A 27194-nucleotide genomic window follows, 5' to 3' on the forward strand; every position below is an offset into this window, starting at 1 on the left:
TGTCATGTTTATCAGTCTTTCCCTTATGCTTTGTGTTGGGTCTTTGAAATATCGTTTTCTATTCCAAGATCACAAAGACAAGCATATTACCTTCTAATTTTTTTTCACATAGTCTTTAGTTGACTTAATTTTAGTTTTGATCATGGTGTTGGTTAGAGTTCTGGTTTTCTTCTTTTAGTTCCAACATCATTAGGTCATCCTTTCCCCACTGATCTGAAATAAGATTGGTCATATACTAAGTTTCCCTATATGAACAAGCTAGAATCAGAATGGTTTGGTCCAATAAGCATCTTTCCTACCCTTAGCACATATGTACATACACCCCTTTTTCCTCTTCAGAATTTGCTTGGCTATTCGTGGCCTTTTACTCTTTAATCTGGATTCTAGGATGAATGTGTCAATTTCTATAGAGAAGTAACATGTTTGGCTTTAATTGGAAGAGTATGTAAGTTACAGAATAATTGGGAGAAGAGTTGACATATTTATAGTACTAACTTCCTATCATAAACATGGTATCTCTCCCTTTAGTTGTTTTTATGTCCTCCAGTAAAATCGTACAATTTTCATCACATAGCTTTTGCATAGCCTTATGTTGGCTTTTAAAATTGGATTTTTTTCTGAGGTACATTAGTTTTAATGGATTTTTTTGATTGTGGATGGATTCTTTTTAAGAAAATATTACATTTCTGGTGAAAATAATTTCTATACTCCAGTAGGGTCATAGATGAGAAGATTCTAACCCAGTTTTATCACAGCATTGCCTTGGGGCACTTTCTTTTCTTTTTTTTAATTTTAATTTGTTTAAGTTTTTAATTTATATCCAAGTTAGCATATAGTGCAACAATGATTTCAGGAGTAGATTCCTTAATGCTCCTTACCCATTTAGCCCCTCCCTCCTCCCACAACCCACTTTATTTTTATTTTTAAATTTTATTTTTTTCTTAAGTAATCTCTATGCCCAACTTGCGGCTGAAACTCAACCTCAAGGTCATTAGTCACATGCTCTACCAATTGAGCCAGCCAGACACCCCCCACCCTGTTTGGGACACTTTAAACTGTGGGAGGAGGAGTTCTTCAATACACACCATGCATACTCCTGGGGAACCACCACCAGTCTACAAGGAGCAACATTCATTCATTCACTAAATGCTGACCATTTCCATTGTGTTAGGTAATTGACCACACAGAAGAGACCCCCTCCCTGCCATCATGGAGCTTCTTTCCATTCTAGGAAAGGAACCAGACATTAAATAATCCCCCAGGTAATACTTAATATTCTTCTTTCCTACAAAGAGAAGATACATACTGCCATGAAAACATAAAGGGGGGGGGGAGTGCTTCTTGAATAGTTTGGGAGAGATCTGAAAGACAAATAGGTGTTAATAGGCAAAATGGTTGTACAAAGAGCAGGTGCAGAGGCCCAGTGGCAGGAGAGAACATGACTCATTTTGAGAAATCAGAAGAGGAAATCAGCATGGCAGAAAACAGTGGGATGTTGGGGACAGATGAGAAACAGGCAAGACCAAGACAAGGGGCTCCTAATCCCAGTTAAACATTTTAGTTTTTGTTCTGTGAGAGGTGGGAAGCCACTGAAGGGTGTTAAAGGGATGACGTGACCAAACTGGCATTTTTAAGAGATCCCTTTGGCTTCCATATATAGAATGATTTGGACAGGGCATAGGTTCATATGAATGCATCTGAGACATTTGGAAGTAAAATCAAGAGGAGGTGGTGATGGATTGGATATAGGGATTGAAGGAGAAAGGCACAGTCAGTGATGACTCCTAAGCTTCTGAGGAACTGGATGCCTAGGGTTTGTGGATGTTGGGAACAAAAGAAAGGCACTCTAATTGGGAGGAAGAAAACCACATTGGGCTCTGAACATGTTGGGTTAGATGGAGGTGTCAAGACGTCAATGAGACATTCCAGTGGAGATGTCAGGTAAGCAGCTGCATACCCCTGGACCTTAGAGGAGAGGTTGGGCTGGATATAGCACCATGGAAAGCACTGGCATGTTGGTGGTAATAGGAGCTGTGGGCGTGAATGAGATCAAGGTGGGTAGGGAAAAGAGGTGGCAGTGGAGGACTGAGCTTTAAGGAAAACTAGCTTGGACCTATACGTGTTGAAACCTACAAAGGAGTCAGATATGGAAAACCAGGAGAATGGGGTGTCCTTGAAGTAGAGAAGAATGTGTATTAAGAGAAAGGAAGTGATGAGTTACCATCAAATGTCGCTGGAAGGTCCGGTAAGGTAAGAATTCACGGATGTCCAGGGCACCTGTGGTGGCTCAGTCAGTTGAGCGTCCAGCTCTTGAATTTGGCTCAAGTCATGATCCCAGAGATGTGCGACTGAGCCCCTTGCCAGGCTCTGTGCTGAACGTGGAGCCTGGTTGAGATTCTTATTCTCTCTCTCTCTCTCTCTCTCTCTCTCTCTCTCTCTCTCTGTCTCTCTCTCCCCCCTCCACCTCTGCCCATTTCCCCCCACTGGCATGTTCTCTCTCCAAAAAAAAAACAACCAAAAACCCACTTGGACTTAGTCATACTATTGTCACTGAGGGGTGGGGTGGGTTTCTCTCTAGTTCCTATTCTTTGAAGGACACCAACAGGGAAAGACAGGACTGCTAGGACCAGTGAACAGGGTTCCTTGGGTATGGAGGAAGGTGGATATTTGTGTAAGCCTGAAAAAGAGGAGTCCAGAGGTACAAAGAACCAGCATGAAGGCTTGGAACCCCAGCCACACTGGAAGCAGTAAAATTTCATGCAGTAAGACATCAAGTTCTAGAAATGCCAGGCACCATGTAAGCAGGTCAGGCTACTGACAGAGGAAACCTTGCTCCTCAAGCAAATTGGGGTGTTTGTCAGAGGGTCCAACACATAGATAACCAAGCATATGACATCCATGCTTCAGAGAGGCCCTTCTTTTCTAATACAGATCTTTTTTTTTTTTTCATTGCCTCCCAAGTTTGAGGAATCTAATACAGATCTTTTGAAAAGAAACGTTACAAGCAATTCTAGTATGGAAAATAGAATCTGTTCAATTGCTATTGAGGCGAGGAGGCACTTCCTGCCTTTTTATGGGATCCCAAGGACCTGAGGAATAGATTTGAAAGCCTTTGGTCTTTCCAGGTTTTCCAGTATATTTGGCAAAGGGAGATTTAGTTTGGGTGGGTTTTGCCCTGGAATGTCCCTCTGCGATACTGCCTTGCAAATAAAATCATCAGTGTGTAACTGCTAGTATATTTGTTAAGTTCTGGTGGGTACTTGATTTAAGGATAGCATTCCATTGTATAGAGATACCATTTTATTCACCTCTTGATGGACATTTGGGTTATTTCCACTTTTTGGTAATTGCAAATTTATGTACAGGTTTTTGTATGAACATAAGATTTCATTTCTCTAAGGTAAATACCTACAAATGGAATTTCTGGATCATATGATTAAGTGTATGTTTAACTTTAAACTGCTACAGTTTTTGTGTGACCGGGTTTTCTTTTCTCAAAGGTGAATAACCAGCAGTGGAATTTCTGGATCATATGATTAAGTGTATGTTTAACTTTAAACAGCTACTATTTTTCAGAGTGGCTGTATCATTTTGCATTTCCATCAGCAATAACTGACAGTTCGAGTTGCTCTGTATCCTAGCCAGTACTTGATGGTGTATTTTTTTTTTTTAAGCCATTCTCATAGGTGTACAGTGGTATTTCATTGTGGCTTTAATTTGCATTTGTTAAAAGGCTAATGATGTTTTCATGTACTTAAATGCCCTCCTTCTATCCTCTTTGGTGAAGTATTGGGAGTCCTTTGGCCACTTCTAAATGGAGCTGTTTTATTACTGTGGAGTGTTTTTCAAGAGTCTTTAGATAAAGTAAATATAAGTCTTCTGTGGGATTGTATTTGCAAGTATTTTTTTCCCAGTCTGTGGCTTGTCTTTTCATCCCTTCAAGTGTCTTCCACAGAGAAAAAGGCTTTAATTTTGATGAAATCCAATTTTTCATTTTTTCTTCTTTTGTAGAGCATGCTTTTGGCAGCAGGTCTGAGAAGTCTCCCTATCTCTGGTCATGAAGATTGTCTTCTGTTTTCTTCTAGTGTTTGGTTTTATGTTTTACATTTAGATCTGTGATCCATTTTGGATTCTTATATAAAATGTGAGGTTTAAAATGTTTTTCATGCTAGCTTTTTCATCATTTGTTTGAAAAGACTGTCCTTTCTCCATTGAATTGCTTTTGCATATTTGTCATAAATTGACTGGCCATGTTTATGCGGGTCTGTTACTGTCCTCTCTCCTGTTCCCTTGATCTTTGTGTCATTCCCTTTGCCAATACCCTGTCTTGACTACTGTAGCTTGATATTCAACCTTAAGATAGTCTAACTCCTCCAACTTTGTCAAAATTGTTTTAGTTATTCTAGTTCTTTGGCCTTTCTACAAATTTTAGAATCAGTTTTAAAAAGGTGTGGTGGGATTTTTTTTTTTTTTTTTTTTTTTTTTTTACAATTGCATTAAATCTTTAGATCGTTACAGGGCCTGATGAGTATTTAAATGAGATTGCATGGGGTGGCTTGGGTAGCTAAGTGTGTGACTCTTGATTTCACTTGAGGTCATGATCTCACACAGTTTGATAGATGGAGCCCCACATCCAACTCTTGTGCTTGGAGCCTGCTTGGGATTCTCTCTCTGAAAATAAACTTAAAAAAAATTTTTTAAGGATATTGCTTGCTCTTAGGTGCTATATAACCTTTAATGACATAAGGCAGCCTCGTCCTTCATTAGCTGTGTGGTGATTATTCCAGAGTTAAAGCCCTGGGTTATGATTGATTATAGTAGTGTCTTCTGAAGTCTGGCAGTAAATGAGGTGTGGTCTACATAATAGTGGATAGGAATGGCTAGGAAAAGACAACCAGAACATTGAAGGGCTTGGGCAGGTCAGCCATCATCATTCACAACTTGATCTTTGTAGACCTCTTCCCCTGTTCATGCCCATGGTTCTCCTGGTACAGACTTTTAGTGGAAGAGTGGGGTGCCAAGGAATTGGCTGTTGCTTGTGTTGTCATCCTGTTTACTCCTTCCCATTAGAGACCTTCAGTCCCCTCCCCAGTTTCTTGATTGTCTTCAGAAAAAAGAAAAGCTCAGGCTTCCCAACTCCTAGTCTTTTAAATGTGTACATCCTTTCCTCCTTGACCATCATTTCATATTGTTTCATATCCTGTTCTTCTGTGGACCTTTGTGTCTCCATTGTCTTAATGACAGCCACAGACTCCTCCTATCTAACAGGCAAATGCTCAAATGTACTAATGAAATGTTTCCAAATATTGCACCCTCTCTGGTCTCTGAGGGGTCTTAACAGCTGAGGTGTTAGTGTTCTGCCTCCCTAGCCCCCGGGCATATACACAGCCCCTTGCCTCTTCTCTGGCCATTTCCCCTTTTCTTTGAGCAGCTGTGCTTTGCAGTGACTGCCAGTGTCCCTGCTTTTGTCTTCCTGTGATGACTTGGGGACACACACACACACACACACACATATCCCAATGTGAATGTGGATTGGTTGGAGGAGCCCCTGCTTGCACAGAGACCCAGAATAAGAAAACCTAGATTTCCGGTGATTTCTTCCATAGGACGTCATCTTATTGTGGCTCCTACGTAAGTCCTCTTCCCTCTTTAGCTTGATGCCAGGCCCTGGGCCAAGCACTTTATTTGCTTATGTTTTTGTCAGAAAACCTAGACTCTTAGATACTACTGCCCCCTCCCCCATTTTGCAAGTGAGAAGACTGGGACGCAGAGAACACAACCAGTCAGCGGCAGCTTCAGGACTGGAACTTGGTCATTGCCCCTCTGGAACCCATGTACACAGCCACTGTCCTTAGAGAACAGTCATCTCTCCTTGCCCACCCCCTGGAAGCACCTCCCTCTGCGCCAGCACACCCGCTTGCTGCCTGCCTGCCTGGGGACTGCAAACTCAAGTGTGAAGAAGGTCCCTGAAATTCACTCTGCCTCCTAGTCAGTCAACTGCTGACCATGTCGTTCTGAAGTAGTGGACTCGACTATCTTGGGGACACACTCTGGAACAGGGCAAGGACTAGATCTTGCTCTCCCAACACAGACCGTGGATTTTTGAGGGAGAGCAGGGCCCAAAGAAAGGCCTTTCACCCCTCCATACACAGCCACATTTCAGGTCACTTGGAGCCAGGCTTCCTATCTGATTTGAAGTGAGCCTAACTGATACACAAAGGAGGCAGGAAGGCCGGGGGAGAGGCCATGACCTGCCTTTCATTCATTCTGTGACCTCAGTCAAGTTACTTCCCTTCTTTGAGCTCAGCACTCTTTTGCCACAAAATAACTGGCCAACCTTATCCCTAAGGGTCAGTGGCCCCAGCAGTTCCAGCCCAAGGATAAGGCCACAGGAGGTGGTGGCACTGCAGTCCTACTTGTCAGACGGGCACAATGTGTCCAAATGTGCTTGTTTTTGTGGTTTATGGAAAAAAAATTTTTTATCAGGTCTGTGGTTTATGCAACTGATAGGGAGGTGGACAGGGCTAGCATGCTGGCCTGGTGACTGAGCCACAGGGGGTTGGGGGCTTGGAGGACTGGGGCTCCTTAGACCCTTGTCACTCAGAAGGTTCCATCTTGGTTTTGTCTAGCAACTGCTTCCTTCACAGGATGGTGGCAAGTGCACTTCTGAGATCTCCAAACACCCGCCTTCATGGAGGTCAGCAGGCTCTCTCACCTTGTTGTACCAATCCACATACACACCTGGCACTCGATGCCTAAAGAATGATGGATGATGGGCCTCATGGGCACTTGGATGGCAGTCAGTAGCTACATGGGTGGGTGGGTGAACTGGTTGCAGTTGTCTCCCATACCAAAGCACCTGGCGTGGGTATCCTGGAAGACTTAATTTCACAGACAGAGCTGCCAGAATTAGAGGCGCAGGAGGAGGAGGAGGCGTGAGGAGCAGAGGGGCGTGAGGAGCAGAGAGGGCCGAGAGGCCTGGGGACGTCATGAGCTTAGCCCAGCAAAGACAGCTGCTATTGCAGAGCCTAAGCCAGGTCTGGCCGTACCAGACCCACATCCTGCCTGTGGAGGAAGACGAAAATAGGCATTTTCCCAACCTTTCCTGCTTTTAACCTTGACACGCCAATGAAAACTGTACCCCCTCATTTGCCTTCACCATTTCTAATCACCCATCACCATTCCCCTCAGCATACGTACCTGGGCTCTGAGAGCAGGTGGCACAGTGGTAGTGCCTTTGAGACATCTTTTCTCACCCGTGCATCCCTGTGTGCCAAGTAATAAATAATCTTGCTGCACATGCACATCCAAGGAAAGGTGTAATGAGTCCTCAGCAAATTGTGTGCTTTCCTCTCTGCCGCTTACAAGGAACAGGATCCATCCCTATGGCTATCTTGAGACTTTTGCTCATTGCTAAATTGCTTAAAGATTTTGGTGTGAGCAGTAGGAGGGCTCTTCTGGCATCGTCTGATACCTCCTGGGAGACTGGCTGCCTTCTGTTGGTCTAGATTCTCAAGATTGGGCAAGGGCAGCTGAGCACAGACTACAGGCTTCCTGCCTCTGGCAAAGCCACCATCTCTGCTGAGGGCACTTCCTGGGAGCTCCAGTGGCCATGGTAGTCTCAGTGGTTGAGGAGCAGTCCTGGATGTCCATCAGTGATGTGGGCTGTGAGGCCAGGGGGCAGCCTCCTAGTTGCTGGAGTGTTAAAAGGCCCAGACATGAGAACTCTCTGGGACACCCCAGTCTTTTTGTTTGCTTCTCCTTATGAGCTCTCCCAGGTTAGGACTGTTTACAGATGCACACACAAAAAGGGAGGGCCTAATAAGACTGTATCACCAATTCAAAGCGCTTGATTAATCATTTAAAATGTCTGGGCTGTGCCAAGTGAAGGTTTCAGATTCCAGGACAGGGGTGATTGAGGAATTGGGAGCCTTTAGCTGAGAAGGCCTCTGCTCAAATTTCTTGCAGGTCTTCTCTGCCATGGCCCTTCTGCCTGGCCCTCCACATGCCCACTGCTGCCCAGAAGTAGGTTTCTGAGTAGCACGTGAATGGCCCCACGAGGCTTGTACAATACAGTAGTCCCAAACTTGGGACTGCTGGTTGGCGAGTCTGGTGACTCTGGAAAAGACCCCAGGGCTTGGTGGGCAAGTTGTTGGACATGGGGGGCTGCAGGCATGCTTCCAGGTGTCTTCCATCTGTCTTCAACTGCTTTCGGCACCGAGTCAAGAAAGGTTGGTGGGAGACTTTCCTAGAAGCTACTCAGCTCCTTCCAAAGACACCCTGCACCCAAGACTAACCTAGGCCGTTCTGATGTATTCTGGGTCTTGGGGTCACACCTGTGTGCATGTACACCCCTCCCTGCACATTCCACCAACCCCCTTCACTACCATCAAGCACACAGCACTTCTGGACTTGGATTCAGGTGGCAAAGCTCTGAGTAGCTGCTCCTCATTGAGGGTCATTGCCAAAGGGCTATCGGGGAGTAAGAGAAGCTGGTGAGGGGAACCCACCCCTAGGGCTAGGGAGGAGGTAGGAGTTTGGTGGCATTGGCAGGGAGATACCAAATGCAAGTGGGGAGGGTTGGCCTTTTAGCTGAGGTGAATATAAGCCAGTCCATAAGGCCCTGCCTGCATCCGTCAGAAAAAGGTAGAGCCCAGCCCCTGGCCCCAGGCTGGCCCCAGGGCAGGCATATGATCTGTAAGCAGCAGCTCAATCTGAGCGGCACCTACAGGCACCAGAACCTGCCTCCCAACCTGAGCAGACTGCTGAACTGCCTGGAAGGGCAATGTTCCAGTTGGTCCAGGAGTTGCAGAGATGGTACAGTTTCTCTGTACTGTTCCTCCAGCTTCCTCTAATGTTTAACATCTTGTGTAACCATGGTGCTGCCCCCTTTTTATACCCTGCTTGCCAGGAGAGGCCAGTTGCCAGGGGGGTATGAACACCTGTGTTGGAATCATCTTTGACACAGCTCCTGCCTGGTGACTGGCACTGTCAGTGATGCTTCAGTGCACACAAGTCCCCTGGCTTCAAGTACCTAGGGAGTTGGGCAGAGTGGGCTGCACACTAGCTGGCCAGTCATCCAGGGCAGTGTAGGAGCTCCCGGGCAGATGGATCCACTGAGGGGCAGAGTAGCGGAAGAGCAGTAAGGCCCCCTGGGTGGGGTGGGGTGGTCCTGGGGCTGACTGGGCCATGCTGCTCAGTGCAGCAGGCAGCCTCTGGACATGCAGGACCTCACACCCGCCATGTAGGTAGGGCATCTAGGAAGATAAAGTTGTATGCCATTCCTGGACCACATGGGGGAGGGGTGCCGGGAGGAACTGTGAGGCCTCAAGGGCTTTCTCCTGGGCCACTCCAACCTCCAGACCTACTCTCCACACCCTCTTCCTCCCCCTACTTTTCCAATAGTTTGGGGTCAGAGGTTCTGTCATCAGCTAACGGCAAAGAGAAGGTCAAAAGGGCTTTGGAAGACTTGGTAATCCAGGGAATAACTGACAGGGATTCTAACGTATGCACCAGCACCAACTGCCCCACCTGAGGTTGACACAGCCCTTTGGTTTGAAGTGTTCTGTCCTGTAGCCAGATTGATTTCTTCCCTCTATAAACACTGTGAGTATTGCCCCAGGTTTTGGAGCTTGTCATATGAAAGGAGGCTTGGCAAGGACAAACTTGACTAAACTGAAGGAGAAAGGTGTTAGAGGAAGCAAGTCCAGGACATTTATTTCCCTGATGAAGCTCTCTGGTAAAACAGGAGTAGGCACAGGGCCAAGGAAAAGCAGTGAGGAAGACAGGTGTCCCGATACCTGTATCACAGGTTTGTGAACACTGAGTGGTGTTCTGTACTGTGTACAGAAGGCCCTTGGCACAGGTCCCAGCACAATTGTGATCTCAATAAATGGTAGTTTAAGAGAGGCTGCAGGACCTCTCACATGGCAACTGAGCTGGGTCTCAGGACTGCATTAAGCAGACTGGTTGTAAAACTGGCAGGGGAGAGGGTCCTTCTGTCCCCAGGCAGCAGAGCCAGCCCTCCAGCAGGGACAATAAATGGTAAGGAATTATTCCAGGGTGTCTGCACCTAGTTGTGTTGTTTCCCTGTCGGAAGCTGCCCACTGCAGGATCAGGGGAGGCCGGGGACTTGGGTCAGGTCATCTAGGCAGACAGCAGGTGAAAGCCGTTGCCTAGGACTTTCCTGCCGAGGTGACCCCCAGGTCCGGACTGCCCAGGCCTTTCATGGGTGGGGTGGGCTCTGACTGGTGTGAAGACCGTCCTCGAGCCCATTCAGTCCTGTGCTTATCCTGGCTTGCCAGAGGCCTGGGTTCAGACCCTGTCCCTGCCTCAGGTGATAATGTGTGCTTGAACAAGAGACTTTTCTAAGCCTTGTGTTTCTTACCGGTGAAATAGGAATGATGGTATTATCTATAGTCAGGCACTACTGTTAAGACTAAATCAGGTAATGCACCTTATAAATGCGCTGTCTTCTCTTTCACTAGGCTTTCCCGGGGGCTGGGTGTTGTCTGCCAGACCTTAGAACAGTGTTGCTTGTGTTGCTGAGCCAGGTCAGATGAAAGCAGCTGACCTGAAAGTTGTGCCACAGGAGAAAGAGAGGCCTGTGGATGGCACCGCCTCAATGGACAGCTTGGAAAAGCTCAGTACTGGGGCTCCTGGGTGGCTCAGTCAGTTATGCATCTGACTCTTGATTTCAGTTCAGGTCACGATCTCATGGTCTGGGAGTTAGAGCCCCGCATCCAGCTCTGTGCTACCAGCTTGGGATTCTCTCTCCCTCTCTCTCAAAATAAACAACCATTAAAAAAAAACAAAACAAAAAAAACTCACTACTGACCTGGAGTATTGTAGCTGCTATGCCAGGCTCCAAAGAGAGGACTGGCCAAGAGAGGAGGCATAAAAATAGATAAACAAAAATAGAACTGAAAGAAGACTGCCGAAGGACCAACTTAATTTGTAAGATTCATTAACTTTGAAAAAGTTTAAAATCCTCACTGCTTATAAATGAGTTTCGCGGTGGCTGCGGTTTTGAGATTTTCCTACAAGTGGCCACAGATCCTCTGAGGCCAAGGCTGACCATCAGCCATCTTAAGCATGTGCTTACAGGAAGAGAGTGTGATTTCGGCTACAAGTCTGCGGACTGGTAAAGGGTCGTTGGGGTCCTTCAAGACCTGTAAGTTTGTTTAGCATGCAAATTTCTTAATAGAGCACTGAGCCCTGACAGGGCTCAGATTTCCAACCCCATTCTGAGAAAATCCCTCACACTTGACCAGGTCTTTACCCCTACCTCCTCCTGCTCTGTGTGAAAGTTAAGAGGCTGGGGGACATTCTGATAGCACTGCCCAGGTTTGAGAGATGAGGATTCTGGGTTATTCTTTTAAGGCCTGCAGTTCCTTTTTAGGTGATTTTTTGGGGAAATGGCGTAGCCATATCTTAGGCACAGGACATAGTGCTGCCTGGTTTATAAACCGAGCAGGGTTAGCCAACCCTGGCTGGACAGTAATGGACACTTCTTCTTGCTCTGGCTGCCTTGCTGTGAGGCCACTTTGTTGGTTCCCTAGTACCTGTCCCTATGGGGATAAAAGTCTTTATGAAGAGGAGACAAAGTAGCTGAGGAACTAAGCCACCCTTCCTCCAGTCATCTGGTCTGGTCAGCACTGGCTCTGTAGGGCTTGTGCCAGTTCAGTCTCACCCTCTCTCTACTTCCCCTCCAGTGTATGTGGTGGAAGACCAAAGACGGGATGACCTGGGCCCATCCACCTGCCTCACAGCCTGCTGGACTGCACTCTGTTGCTGCTGTCTCTGGGACATGCTCACTTGACCTGACCAGCCCTCCGGTCCTGCCAGCTCTGCCACAGCCTTCAACAGGTGTGCCTGCCCCATCTCTTCTGATTGCTGAAATAAATGAATGACTAGCTCTGCACAGACATTTCTACCTTCAACACAGTGGGATTCTAGATTATTAGCAGGGGTTGCACTGCTGTTTAATTCAGTGACTATCTTTTTAATGTTCAAAATGCATTTCTTATTGGCCTTTCACAAATGTGCTAAATGACTTTTATTTTTTTGGCCAAAGGCTTAGTTATAAAATATATATTTATAATTTTAAAATTATACGTTCAAGGTAGTGACATGATGTAATCACACTGAATGATTTCTCTGCTAACACCCTGTATGTTTCAATAAATTGGTCTAAACCTCAACCATCTGAATTATTCCAGACAGGATACAAGCCCTGGGTTTGTACCCCAGGAGGGGTCTATTTGCCTTTTTATTCCACTGTGGGTAGGTGCTATTAGGAAGGCAGGTTCTCACCAGGCTAGCATTTTCTCCCTGGTCCTGCTCAAGAGATAAGCTCACCAAACTGTTATGTGCTTGTACCCAGAGCCTAGGAAAAGGACCTCTCGGTAACTATGGGCTGCTCCATAGGCCTTCTTTTCTGCTGTCACACGCCTCCCTCTACATACACACACCCACCTCAGCTTTGGCCACAGGGTGGCGCTGAGCTGCCATAACAGCAAGTCAATATCCGTCAGCTGGCCCTGAGAGGCTACAGCTGACAGATCTCGGCCTGCCCACCTGCACTCTGAAGCAGTGGCAGTGAGCTGCTCATAAATATTTAACTACCAGTTGTCTTTAAAACAAAACCATATTTTGTCCATCACCTGATTACTGTGGAGTAAATGATCCCACAATAGCTGATTTCAAGCTACCAACTTGATGTGGAGTTGGGAAGAAAAGCGCAGGAATGCACCAATTTCCATCATCCAGATGCGATAGACTGTTAACCTCAAAAACAGATAATGGCCAGATTTAGTAATTAGGAAGGGACAAGTCTGAATATTTATTACCCTTGTTTTAAATAGGATTACATATTTACATAACTTGATTTTTAATAATTGGCTCTCCAGAGCCAGTACAAGCCAGCTCCAGCACACCACTGCCCCTAAGCCTCTAGGAGGCCTTAGGATTGTACTGTCCACCGGAAGACAGCCTGACTGCATTTTCGTATGGAACATGTGGGAGGAAACAGGGAAGGAATCTTTAGGCAGAATGCCACCAAGGTTCACTTAAATTCAGTTATACCCTGGTCTCCCTTCTTCCTGATCTGCATGGAAGCTCAGAAGTAGGATTTACTCAAAGGAACAGAAAGGAAAAAAAAGAACCAGGAAAGGCTTCAATGTGAAAGGAACAGAGCCAATGCTCTGGAGGGGACAGGTCAGGGAGGAGCTGAGGTTGAAAGCCTCTGGCCCTCAGTTCTCAAGAAAGGCAGACTTAGAGTGGGTGGGGGGAACAGATGCCTTTTATTGGTCTAACCAGCATAACTAGTAGGTTTGGGCAGAGCTCCCCTATCTGTCCTGGCCCCCATCTTTACTGGGTGTTCGTGACTCACCCCAGGGGAGAAGAATGTCGGGCAGGGGTGGCAGGCAGAGCCAGGATCGAAAAGGGGATCAGGGTGAAGTAGAAAACACAGGGTTACCAGATCACTCAAATACAAAGTCCATCAGGGCAGAAGAGAGGATGTTTCCCCACATGGGCCCCTCTGCCCTTGCCAGGAAGGGGGCAGGAAGCTTTGACTAGAGGTTTCCTACTGTGCCCTTCGTGCCATCAGCATCTCCCGGATGTTGTCCTCAGCTTCCTTCACACTCCGCTCCAGGTAGGATTTTTTCTGCTGCAGTATGACAAAGAAACCAGGGTTAGGGGGTATGGGCCAGGCTGGCAGATGCAGCTTTTCTGCCCAATGGTAATGGCTTCTCCTCTGTGAACAGTGACTTCCACTAGCATGTTGTCTCCTGGGGGCCTGGTACAAACACACCTGCCCAGAGTGCTCCCCTCATCCTGCCCACAGACATGAGGGAGGGAGGGGGAAGTTATTTGGTGCAGGAAGCAGAAATGCTCAGTGGAAGGCAGCTGCACTCTTCCCCCAGAAGGAAGTGAACTCAAAACAGGCGTCTCAGTACATGAAGTTATACCAGACAGACAAAGGCCAGGAAATTCCAGGACAAAGCTCCGGCCGCATAACAGACTCTCTCTCAAGGTTTTCCACAGCCCAGGCCAGGCGCCTGTAGCTGCCACTGCTGCAGAATGGACTGGGCACCCTCCGTTCTGTCCAGTCAGAGGGCAGGCTGCACGAGTGCTAAGAAGTTGTATCACACGTCTCATCGAGGCAGATGAGTCAGGATGAAATCTGCTTTTCTAATGAAACCGCTGCCTGCCAGGAATCCAGGACAGTGACACACTGAGTAAAACAGACCTTTTGGATGTTCACCTCCCTACCCCATCTGGGTCCTAAATTAAAAATCTCAACTTAGACAAAGAACTTAAACTACTTTCAGGAGCCACATCTGGGCCAGGATTACAAAAGATTAGTCAAAGGAAATGATGTCTGTACATTATTTGCCCTGTGGTCACCCCAAAAATATGGTGGCTTCACCACTGGTCCCTCCCCTGGGGACATACTTGTGGTTGCATTCTCACTTGACATGAAATGAGGCTCCCTTTTTCAGAAATACTCAAAATAATCCCCTAAGGGTGCATGTGACTAAGCCACACTGGAGTCAGTAATGCAAAGCCCTGACCCAGACAGCTTAGATGCATCCAGTGCCCTTCTCTCATTCACCCCTACACCCTAGCAGCTGTGGATTCACTTTGACCGTTCAAGTGCCCATATGACCTGGGAAAGACTGAGCCAGAGAACAAGTCAGCAGCCTGGCCTGACAGGCCTTCTTTGGGAACTGATGCCCAACCAAACCACCAAGGCAGGAAAATCAAAATGAAGGCCTCTGGGGCTTGAGGCCTTCACCATTAAAATCTCTGATGCCCCTCTACATATCCTTCTAACTTCTCCCACTCTCTGTCCAGATATTTATTAAATGCAACAGGGGACTTTTTCCTATAGGTTCCAATGCTGTGGCATCTTTATCAGTTCTTATCTGAGCCTCTAATTCCCGTCTGGCTTCTCCTAACTTGAAATCTCCTGAAGGCTAGAAAGAGCCATATCTCTTTACTCCTCTCTCATTTGTCCAACTTGCACACCATTCATTCCTTACCAAACAACAGGAGCTCCATAAAACTCACAGTGGCCACAGATGTATGCTGGTGCTGAGGAATTTATTATCAGTGTGATATCAGAATGGGAACTCAAAGTTCCTTTGATAAACAATCCCTAGACTTTACATGTGGTGACTTAAAGAGGGAAATACTAATAACTCCTGACACACCACTGAAGAATGTACACGTACTGGGTGTTGCACAGAAGGGGAGCAGGAGCTAAATAGTGAGGGCCATGTACCATCTGGGCACCTTCCCAGCCCTGTGGAAATCTAAGGAAAAGGCCAGTGGGGCAAGTGGGGTTGTGCTCCCACAGCATCAGCTGATGCCCAGGGACCTATCAGGTCTGCTGCATTCTATCTCCGTCAACTCGCTGCCCAGCTGGCAAAACTAAACTTGGAACATCAGCCAGAACTTTTCTACCTAAAAGGACTCTGGACAAATTCAGGTTAAAATTCTTATCTTTAAAATTCATCATTCTATGTCTCTTCCTTCTATCTTCCACTTACAGTTTTATGATTTTTTTTCAGGATTTTTACCACTTTATAACCTAAAGTCTTCAAGTTTCAAAAAAATAACGCAAAATAAACTTGTCTATGTTGAAATCTTTAATTACTTAAATAAACTTTTTGCACATCAAATTTTTTATTTCGGGGGCACCTGGGTGGCTCAGTCTGTTAAGTGTCTGACTCTTGGTTTCGGCTCAGGTCACGATCTCATGGCTCGTAGGATCAAGGCCCATGAGGATCCTACGGGATCCTGATCCTAGGATCAGGATCGGGTTGTGCACTGACAGCAAGAGCCTGCTAGGGTCTCGGTGTTTCTCTCTCTCTCTCTCTCTGCCCCTCCCCTGCTCATGCTCATGCTCACTCGCTCGCTTGCTCTCTCAAAATAAAACTTTTTTAAGAATTTAAAAAATAAATGCAATTTTTATTTCATCCTACCAGATGGGTCATTCCTAACACAGAGGGAACTGTTTTCTTTTTCAGTAGTTTCTGTCTCATCCTTAAAGACACCTAAGCCAAGAAGACCTTCACAATCAAACCTCAATCAGAGTATGTGATGTGTGTTGAATTCTGTCTCACAAAAAGATACATTAAAGTCCTAACCCCCAGGACCCATGGATGTGGCCTTATTTGGAAAGAGGGTCTTTGCAGGGGTAACCACATTAAAATGAGGTCATACTGAATTAGGGTGGGCCCTAAATCCAATAATTAGTGTCCTTATAAGGCCACATGAAGACAAAAGGGACACAGACAGAATGCCATCCCTTGATGGAGGCAGAAAGGGAAGGATGTATCTATAACCCAAGGAAGGCCAAGAAGGGTCGGCAACAGAAGCTATGAAGAGGAAGGAAGGATTCTTCTCCAGAGGCTTCAGAAGGAGGGTGACCCCACACCACCTTGCTTTTGGACTTCTAGCTTCCAGAACTTGTGAGAGAATAATTTTCTATTGTTCTAAACCACTCAGTTTATGGGGCGCCTGGGTGGCTCAGTCAGTTAAGCCTGTGACTCTTAGTTTAGGCTCAGATCATGATCTCATGGTTTGTGGGTTCAGGCCCTGCACTGGGCTCTGTGCTGACAGTGCAGAGCCTGCTTTGAATTTGCTATCTGTTCCTCCCCACTCATGTGCACACTCACTCTCTAAATAAATAAACTTTAAAAAATAAACCATCCAGTTTGTAGTAATTTGTGAAGAAGCCCCAGGAAACCATGAAATGAGGGATGCCCCAGAGAACAAGTCTACCCAAAGTTCTTATGTACTCACACCTTCTGACCACACTGAATCATAGAGGCCTGGGTAAGAATTTCTAAAAGTATGTCGGGACCTGTACTTCTCCCAAAAAAATTGTGGTAGAAATGATCCAAATAAAAATGAGACAGAAAGGATGCAAAACCTTAAGGAAACTGATTAAGTCAAAAATTTTTCTTTCTTAAATTTCTACACCTTCTTCCTAAAACTCACCAAACCAGAAATTTTGTGGACCCCAGTCTCCCCCACTTCTATAGATGACAACTCCGTTCTTGCAAATGCTCAAAACCTTTGGTGTCACCTTTGAATCTTCCTTCTTTCACATCTGACATCAACCAACAAATCCTATGAGCACTATCTCAAAATGTGTCCATAATCTGACCTTAATAAATAACCTCCTAAGTGGTCTCCCAAGTTGATTTTGAGAGAGAGTGTGCACGACCATACACGCGTGAGCAGGGAAGGGACGGGGGGGCGGGGGTGGGGGGTGCGGATCTTAAGCAGACTCCACGCTCAGCTCGGAGCCCAGTGTGGGGTCCGATCTCATAAACCACAAGATCATGACCTAAACCTAAATCAAGAGTTAACTATGCCCCCCTTCTGCCTTCTGATCCTCTTCAGTTTCTTCACACAGTGCTGAGTCCTCTTTTAATGCTCCAATGGCTTCCTATTTCAAAGTAGAAGGCAAAGCCCTTTTGAAAAGCCATGTTTAGACTTGTTCTCAGCAGACTGACCTCAACTCCCTCTCACCCACTCAGCTCCAGCAACACTGGCCTCCACCTCCGACTATGCACTGCCCCTCCAACCCACCACCATGCTCCTGCTTGGCTTTTGCCCTTTGGCTCCGTTAGGAACACTCTTCTCCAAATATCCACAGCACTTGCTCACTTACTTCCTTCAGCCCTTTCTCAAATGCTTCTTGCTGTGATTACACAGGAGCTCCACGCTCCCTATTCTCACCCTGATTTGCATGCATAGCCTGTTACCACTGGAAGAAGCAGTATTTGTGGGTCTTCCCTTACAAGAAAGGAATGTCCATGATCATGGGCAAGACTCTGTTCTGTTCACTGCTATAATCCCAGTGTCTAGAAAAATGGCTGCTACAAGACAGGAACTCAATACTTGTTGAAAAAAGTACATTTATTATCGGAAATGAGTACTTACTGATTTACTTATATACAAACTGCTGCTTTGTAGTTCTCCCTCACAACTTGGAATGAGGATCACCAACAGAGCAAGCACAGGTAAAAACTGACCATCTCCTTCAAGATGGTTTTCAGTTTGGGGCACTGCCTTCTAACCTCTGCCCCTAGGTATACATAGGTCTAAAACTCAACCCTCCCTGATGTCCATGAGAAAATCAAAGGCTTGGCTTCCATAAACAGAACAGGTCCTAAGGTTCAGGCCCCTTGATCAAATCAACCTGTGAAACTGTGAAACAAGCTATCCCAATTTCCCATGTCCTGGAGTTGGAAATCCTTGAGAAAATGCTCTGAGACTGGCCTGGGCTGCCAGGAGCTCCAGGGGAATTATGACTGCTGTGTAAACTTCCGGAGGCCTTTTAAACCCACACCTTCCAGCAGGAGTCCCAGGAACGCATCTGCTGCAGCATTTTTGTGTGTTGCTGAGCAATCTCCCTCAGAACCTTTACCCTAGGAAACTCTCTAGTGGAATCAAACCACAGAGCCCTGGATGCAGCGACATTCTTGTGGGCCTTGTTCTAGAGTGAAATTCTGAGATTTCCTGTGGGGCTCAGCATGGCCAGGGAAATGACACTGCTTGAGGTACTACTCATCAGCCTGAGGCTCTCCTTTCTGGGAGTCAGGCTGAGGGGCTAGTGTTTTAGTCACATCCTCCCATGAAAGAAAGAGGCTCAAGTCTCTAGAACTTTTCTGACCTCACAGAATCTCTCAGAGAGACTCCTGAAGTAATTCAGCTTCTGATGCTTTATCTCTATACTTTTTTCCTCAGAACTTTTGTCCCCCCCCCCCTTCTCTTTTTCCTATTTGTCATTTCTTAGGGCATAGAAAGTAGTTTTCCCCTCTCATCCTCTATTTCCCCATTTGTAAAATGATTTGGACAGTATCAGTATCTGCACTCGCCCATCATTATTCTTTAGTCACAAAACGTTTTCTTCAAATGACCTCTTAAGACAAAACAACACAGGTAAAACAGAGCTGGGGGAAGAATAGGGGGTTATGGTGGATAAAAGCAGACCTTCTAGCTTGTCCCCAGACTCCAATCCAGTACAGGATCAGTAGAAAGGGCCATCTTGATCCCCCCCTCCCACCCCTGATGTTCTAGGGAATCTGTGTTCAGAGACCTTCTGCTCTGAATCCCATGTTTCAGATCCTGAATTTGACATACCCTGGCCAAACACTTCTCCCTTATGTTGAATCCACAGCTTCCAGCTTGTGCAGACCATTGCTAACTTCAAGCTCTACTGTTAAACTAAAAGGGTGAAGCAAAGGCTACCTTCTCACTGTTGTTCCCATGACTTCTAAATTAAAAACCCAGAGCCTGACTCTCATGTTCTATCAGTGTGCAGAACTCTAAAACAGCCAGAGGGTACCAGCTGCCCACACAGGGGAAGTTTAGCAAGAGGCCAAAAATTCACCAAAGACTGAGAAGGCATGTCTTAGCAGATGGGGGAGTACACTGTGATGAAGGCAGAGAAACAAAAGGAGGAAGAGAAAATAAGAAAGGCAACGTGGAGGCACAATCAGAGAAGTCAGGAAGGGAAATGAGACAGAGACAGATGGGCAGGGCTACAGCAAGCAGAAGCAGGGCAGAGCTCTGAAAGTGCAAGTGAATGGGTAAAGAGCACTCACCAGAAGCAGGCCAGACAGGCCAAGTCTGACCGGCAACCGAAAGCTAAGAGACAACTAACTGGTCCACAGACACGAGGCTATTTGTGAACTCATGAGGGTGCATTTACTTTACCATCAAGGATACAACTAGGCTATAAGGGACCTTCTGAACTAGACTTTGAGACCAGCTCAAAGATGAGAAAGTAATTGTAGGCATGGAGCAGAATATAAGAGAAATCTAAGAAACAGTCACTGTCTCTGTGTCTTTTAGAAACAGCTTTCAAAACCTCTTTCAAAGGTTCCTCTGCTAAAAGACTTGTTTCAGCTGAGCACTGACCTTGTTTTTCTCCCAGGTGTTCTCTTAACCTGCAAAGAGATTCTGACACTGCTACTGAACGGGGTCAGACTCCCAAATCCTACCTATAATCACATGCTCAATCTGCCCAAGTCAAACCTCTACGTTACTCAACACCTTATGGCAGAAATACAATGGGGGTGGGAGTAAGGTTTATTCTTTCCTTCAAACAACAGTGGTTGGCCCCTAGGTCTCCCTGGACTTTAGGTGATCTCTACCAGTGTTGCCCTCCCTAACACATCAGCTTCAATTAAGTCCCAGAGAAGGCCAAGCCCATCAGACAACCCAGGAAAGAAAGTAGAAACTCCTAGGTAAACAGAGCCAGGGGGCAACTATTCCAGTGCACATGGTGCTGATGAGGCCACATTCAAAGAATCATTACATTTTGGGGCATCAAACTTAAAAGGGATGAGACATGCCAGTAAATCATGTCAAGTGGCTCAGAAAAGATTAAGAGGAGAAAGAACCTGCCCATGGCCTTAAACATCTAAAGCAATGGCTCTTAAAATGTGGTCCCTGGAATTTTTCCAGCATCAGCAACTCCTGAGAACCTGTTAGAAATGCACAATCTCAGGCCCCACCCAAGACCCACTGAATCAGAAATTCTAGGGATGGAGCCCAGCAATCTGTGTTTTCACTGCTCTCCAGGTGATTCTGAGGCACTTTGAAGTTTGAGAACCACTGTTCCAAAGTGAGTCAGCAGAGGGCCAAAGATACAGTATCTCAGGCTCTGTGAGGATGTTTCTGTCACAACCACTCAACTCTGCCGTCACAGCATAAAAGCTGCCACAGACAATGTGTATACTAAGGAGTGCACCGAAAATGAACAATAGCTATGTTCTAAACACACAAACACAAGCAGCAACGTGGGTCTGGCTAGCCAGGCTACAGTCTGTCAACTCTGTTCTTAAAAAATAGTCTTAAAAGAACTGAATCCAGCAGGTAGAGATTTCAGAGATTTTTAACTTTCAAGAAAAGCTGATAAAAGCCCAAATGTCCAACCATCCATCCTTCTGATTCATTCATTTACTCATTCAACCCAATGCCAAACCCTATCTCTCTTTTCCTCCCAAACTCTGGTCCTTGAAATTTGTGGCAGCATGCCTTACCATCCTCCCGTAACTCCTTGTTGCCGGAGTCTCCAAGATACTGGGTACTGTCCCTCATTCGCTGATGGCTCACGGTCTTTCCATCCACCACTGCTGCACCACTCAAAGTGACTCCAACAAAAATGTAGATGATCCATTCAATACCATGCTCTCCCCTGCCCTCACAGTCTTTACTTCACTCCACCTCAGCCACCCACCGCACAGTCATACGCTCGAGACCACATCAACACCACTAACTGCGCCACCTCAAAATTTCACTTTTACCACTGCTACTTCATATTTTTCCAAGTCACTCTGATAACTCTCAACTCTAGCATGTCTTCAACCTCATCCCGATGACAAGGTTTTCATTACATATTACGCTTCCATGGCCTTTTCCCTCTTACTCAGCTAAGCTTCCACAGTGCACCATTTATATTTAACCCCTTATAAATACTTTTTCTCCTCCGCTCTGCTCTCCCTCTGTTGCACTTGCCTGGCAAAATGCCAACCCAAGTTAAACCCATCTGCCTACTCCATGCTTATACCTAAATGCTGCTAGAGAAGAACACTTAAATGTGCTGGTTTCACTTTAAATTCAGGACCATGAATCTCAAATGGGCACAACACTGACCCAGTATTCTGTTAAACTAAGTTCACTTGTGTGCTCTCCAAAATAGCTACTCCACACTTTTATCTTGTTTCCTCAAATCTCCTATACTACCTCCTCCCTGCCCCCTCCTTTCCAAGTCACTGAGAAAATACAAGCAATCTGAGGAGAATTCTCTCTTCTTCCCACTACCACATCTTCCACCTGACCCACACCGATACATATACTCTCTTCTTTCCCTGTTGTTAAAATGGATAGTGTCCCTGCTTCTATCAAAACGCAACCCTTCCACTTGGGTGTTGGTTCCATCTCTACTCACCTCAAAACCTTCACTGCTGCAATCAGCCTTTTTCCTCCTTTCTAATTTTCCATTTCCCTTTCTCTGAAAGATCTTTATTGTTGAAGCAAATCAATTTAATTTTTTTTTTTAATGTTTGTTTTTGAGAAAGAGCAGACGACCAGGGGAGGAGCAGAAAGAGGGAGATAGAGAATCAGAAGCAGGCTCTGCGCTTTAGTGTAAAGCCGGACGTGGGGCTCAAACCCACAAACCTACAAGATCATGGCCTGAGTCAAAGTCAGAAGCTTAACCAACTAAGCCACCCAGTGGCAGATGATTTAAGACAAATCACTTTAAAAACCCTTTCTTGTCCTCACATTCCCTGTAGGTACTGTCCCCTTTCTTTCCTTCCCTTCTTAGCAAAATTTCTTGAATTAATTGTTTTTAGTAGCTCCCCACTTTCTTACCTCCCATATGCTCCCCAGATATCTCCAATTACTATTGGGGTTATTTTTTATAGAGCAGAGGAATCTGTTACAATCTTCTTGTAACTCTGTGACTCTGTGGGCCTAATACTCTACAAGTCTTCCAAATGAGCAAATAAAATACGTTTTACTATTTCAGTTTATCTTATTTTGTCCTAGTTTTACAAAACCAAGAGAATCCAACTCACAGTGTTTACAGTGGAGTTTGGCCTGTAGGCATGATAAAGGGGTAGGTGGAAAAGGGTGCGCCCTCTCAGAGAGGAAGTAAGGGCAACTCCTTGCATTCTTGGACGTGGAGGTGCACCTGACTCAACTGTCAGGGCAAGACTAGCAGTGAGATATGTGAGCAAACACCTGAAGTCACTTCAGCACTACCTCTTTGCTCCAAGCAAATCACTAATTTCAGTTTCCTTACAATTCAACAAAAAGATGGACCCAATTAAAAAATGGGCAAAGGACTTGAACAGACATTTCTTCAAAAAAAATATGGGGGGGGAGGGGCGCCTGGGTGGCTCAGTCAGTTGGGCGTCCGACTTCGGCTCAGGTCATGATCTCACAGTTGGTGGGTTCAAGCCCCGTGTCAGGCTCTGTGCTGACAGCTCAGAGCTTGAAGCCTCCTTCAAATTCTCTGTCTCCTCCTCTCTCTGCCCCTCCCATGCTCATGCTCTTACTCTGTCTCTCAATAATAAATAAACGTAAAAAAAAAAAAATTAAAAAAAAAAAAGATATATGAGGAGCACCTGGGTGGCTCAGTTGGTTAAGCGTCCGACCTCAGCTCGGGTCATGATCTGGCAGTTCGTGAGTTCAAGCCCCGCATCGGGCTCTGTGCTGACAGCTCAGAACCTGGAGCCTGCTTCGGATTCTGTGTCTCACTCTCTCTCTCTCTGCCCCTCCCCTGCTCATGCTCTGTCTCTCTCTGTCTCAAAAATAAATAAAACATTAAAAAAAAAAAAAAAAGATATATGAATGACCAATAAGCACATGAAGAGATATTCAACCTCATCAGTCCTTAGGAAAATGCAAGTAAAAACCACAATGAGATACCAATTTTAATGTTTTATGGGGGGGGGGGGGGGGGCAGAGAGAGAGGGAGACACAGAATCTGAAGCAGACTCCAGGCTCTGAACTGTCAGCACAGAGCCTGATGTGGGGTTCGAACTCACAAACTGTGAGATCATGACCTAAGCAGAAATCAGATGCTTAACCAACTGAGCCACCCAGGCACCCCAATGAGATACCACTTTACACCTACTAGGATAACTCTAATCAAAACCAGAAAACAGATGCTGGCAAAGATGTAGAGATATTAGAACTCGCATATACTGCTGGTGGGAATGTAAAATGATGCAGTGGCTGTAGGAAACAGTCTGGCAGTTTCTTAAGAAGTTAAAAGATAAAACTGCCACATGACCTAGCAATTCCACTCCTAGGCATGTACTCAAGAGAAATGAAAACAGGTATTCAAACAAAAATATTCACAATAGCCCAAAACTGGAAACAACCCAAGGGCCCATCAGTTGAAAAAATGTGACACCCATACAAGGGAATACTGTGCAGTCGTCAAAAGGAATGAAGATGTGAACCTTGAAAACATGGAGTGGCGGCACCTGGGTGGCTCAGTCAGTTAACCGTTCGAGTCTTGATTTTGGCTCAGGTCATGATCTCCTCATGATCTCACCGTTGTGGGTTCAAGCACCGCCTAAGGCCCTGCACTGACAGTGCCAAGCCTGCTTGGGATTTTCTCTCTCTCTCTCTCTGTCCCTCCCTGGCTCGTGCTTTCTCTCTCTAAATAAATAAATAAACAAGAAAGAAAAAAAAGGGGCACCTGAGTGACTCAGTCGGTTGAGCTTCTGACTTCAGCTCAAGTCATGATCTCACGGTCCATGAGTTCGAGCCCTGCGTTGGGCTCTGTGCTGACAGCTCGGAGCCTGGAGCCTGCTTCATATTCTGTGTTTCCCCCTCTCTCTGACCCTCCCCCGTTCACACTCTGTCTCTCTCTGTCTCAAATAAACAAACATTTTAAAAAAAGAAAAGAGAAGAAAGAAAAGATCGAGCTAAGGGGGAAAAGGCAAATACTGAAAGCCACATGCTGTGTGATCCATTTATATGAACATCCAGAATAGGCAAATCTATACAGACAGACAACAGATTAAACTCCCCAAGTGCTGAGGGAGACGGGAAAAGGACGACTACTTAATGGATAAGAGGTTTCTTTTGGAGGTGATGAAAATGTTCTAGAATCAGACAGTGGGCATGGTTGCACAACACTGTGCATTTTATGTTATGTGAACTTTATTTCAATTAAAACTAAAAATTCCTAGTCTTCTCAAAATGCTATTCCACAAAGAGAAAAAACAGGACACGAAAACGCTGTATTTACAAACAGGCATGGCAGGATGCTTGGGTGGCTCAGTCAGTTGAGCATCCAACTCAATTTTGGCTCAGGTCAAGATCCCAGGGTTGTGGGACTGAATGCCAGATAAAGCTCCACACTGAGTGTGGACCCTGCTTAAGATTCTCTCTCTCACTCCCTCTCCCTACCTCTCTCTGCCCTTGTCCCTCACTCACACGCATTCTCCCTCTCTAAAATAAAAATTACCAAAAAAACCCAAAAAACAAAAAAAAACAAAAACAAAAACGAAAACCAACACAGAAAACAAAAAACAGGCATGGTAAGGCAAGTTCCTAATGAACTACTGTCACAGCAAATCAGTATTTACTCCACACAAAAACTCAGAGTAACACACACAAACTGAGCACGGTAAAATAAACTGATGCATTAATTTGTGAAAACTAACTTTAATGTTATTAGCGAAAGCAGTAAACATTTAGATTAATGATTTAATAAGGTATTCTGGGAGAGCCAATGAACAAACAAGGGTAAGGAAACTTCTACGTGATCACATTACTACTTGCCAATCGAAGAGCATATTTATACAACTAAAAAAATAGAGATATGGCAACCGGAAACCCATAAAAGGAACAGGAGACAGTGAAAACAAGCAAGAGCTCAAAGCCACCGTAAGCACAGATTAATGACTCAGAGACTCCTCCTTTGCTGATTTGTATAGGTCAGCAGAGGGCAGAACTGGAGAACTACAAATACACCCCAGTATCAAAGAACTATTTATAAAGCTTTTCCAAAAAACTGGCTTTCTTTTCATTAAGAAAGAGAAAAAGGGTAACTAATAGTTATACCTCTCAGTATCACCAAGGAATTACTGTTATTGAACTCTAAGCTATACCCCTAGATCAGACAAGCAACCTAGGATCTTTGCTCCCATTGCTCGGAGTGTTCCGAAGGGCACGGAGAGGTTAGCTCACACCACCCAGTGATACTTCTCCATCCGGGGTGATCCAGGAGCTCATACCATGATGGAATTACTCTACAGACCAGACGTCACAGCTGCCACTTGTCCCAACTCCACACACACCCAAGTTACCATGGAACTGGTACAAACAGAATGGAGTTTAATATGCTGTTAGCTCTGATGTAAGTAGCTGACATAACACCAATTAAATTCATAATGACACTAGAATAATAAAAGAGCACTTGGCACACTTCTCTTTGCAAACATGATTTAAAGAGTGGTTTTCATTTTTCCCTTTCTTCAATTTCCAGATGCTAGGTCACTAAGAAGCCACTTACAATCTTTTAGCTCAAAGAGTTGGGGTTTGGGGGTTTTAAGAAAAGAACCACTAATATTAGAAGGCCCAGCTACTAGGAATATCCAATTATGATACAGGAACCCCCATTTTTTTCAGAGCATAAATGAATAATACTGTGGGTGGAATCTAAAATCTGGAATCCTGCGTTCCCACTCATCTTCCTCTCTTTCCCTGACCAGTTCTGGTTCTGGCTCTGTGCAGGATATCTGATCTCCATTTCTTTTCTCTTTTCTTTTCTTTTCTCTTATCTTCTTTTCTTTAATGTTTACTTATTTTAAGAGAGAGAAGAGTGCATGCATATGGGCACATGAGCACAGGAGGGGCAGAGAGAGCGGAGAGAGAGAATCCTAAGCAGGCTCCATGCTGTCACCACAGAGCCCAACATGGGGCTCAGTCCCACAAACTACGAGATAATGACCTGAGCCAAAATCAAGAGCCAAACACTCAACTGACTGAGCCACCCAGGCGCCCCTGATCTCCATTTCTAAAACATGGGCAGAGACCATGAAATTTATGAGATGGCTTCACCAGAGAATCCATGGCCATTAGAAAATAAGGGCAGCAGACATCACTAACCTGCTGGTACTTGCATTCTTGAGCCCATCAACTAACCCTACCAATGGCTGTATTTATGCTATACATGGAAGAAGTCCCTGGGCCCTTTGGCCACACTTTCAGGGTATACACTTAAGTTATAGACAGTGGGTTTTTGCATATAATACAGAAAGTTATTTGTTATTATAAATACCCTACAGCAGTTTAAATGAGTGAACTACATATATTAATGTGGGTAGAGCTCAAAAAAAAAAAAAAAAAGGTTACTGAGAGATAGCAACAATATGATGTCACTTGTTAACTACAAGATGCCATAAAACATGGGATGGAAAGAGAACACACCAAAAACCTGATAGTAGTTGCTTCCGGTGAATACGAATAAAGTTGAGGTGGGGTTGGAAGGGAAGTTACGAAGGAGATTTCAATTTCATTAGTATTACAATGAACATTTGTTTGTTCTGGGTAGCGAGTACACAGGTGTTTGTTAAGTTAGCTTTGTACATTTGTATGTCTTTAATTATTTTCCAAATTAAAAAAAAAAA

General features: G+C 45.3%; 2 protein-coding genes across 2 annotated transcripts in view; one reads left to right on the top strand and one right to left on the bottom strand.

The window, feature by feature from the left end:
• The window catches only part of CYSTM1 (cysteine rich transmembrane module containing 1), a 77330-nt gene extending 65127 nt beyond the window's left edge, over window positions 1-12203 (top strand). Inside the window, exon 3 of the mRNA XM_049649363.1 lies at window positions 11715-12203. Within this exon, the coding sequence (XP_049505320.1) occupies window positions 11715-11821 (107 nt within the window). The 3' untranslated portion in view covers window positions 11822-12203. The remainder of the gene's footprint in view (window positions 1-11714) is intronic.
• A 621-nt stretch (window positions 12204-12824) lies between these two features.
• The window catches only part of PFDN1 (prefoldin subunit 1), a 56523-nt gene continuing 42153 nt past the window's right edge, over window positions 12825-27194 (bottom strand). The window contains exon 4 of the mRNA XM_049649367.1: window positions 12825-13672. Coding sequence (XP_049505324.1) covers window positions 13589-13672 — 84 coding nt within the window. The 3' untranslated portion in view covers window positions 12825-13588. The remainder of the gene's footprint in view (window positions 13673-27194) is intronic.

The sequence above is a fragment of the Panthera uncia genome, assembly GCF_023721935.1.
Source record: "Panthera uncia isolate 11264 chromosome A1 unlocalized genomic scaffold, Puncia_PCG_1.0 HiC_scaffold_17, whole genome shotgun sequence".
NCBI lineage: Eukaryota > Metazoa > Chordata > Mammalia > Carnivora > Felidae > Panthera > Panthera uncia.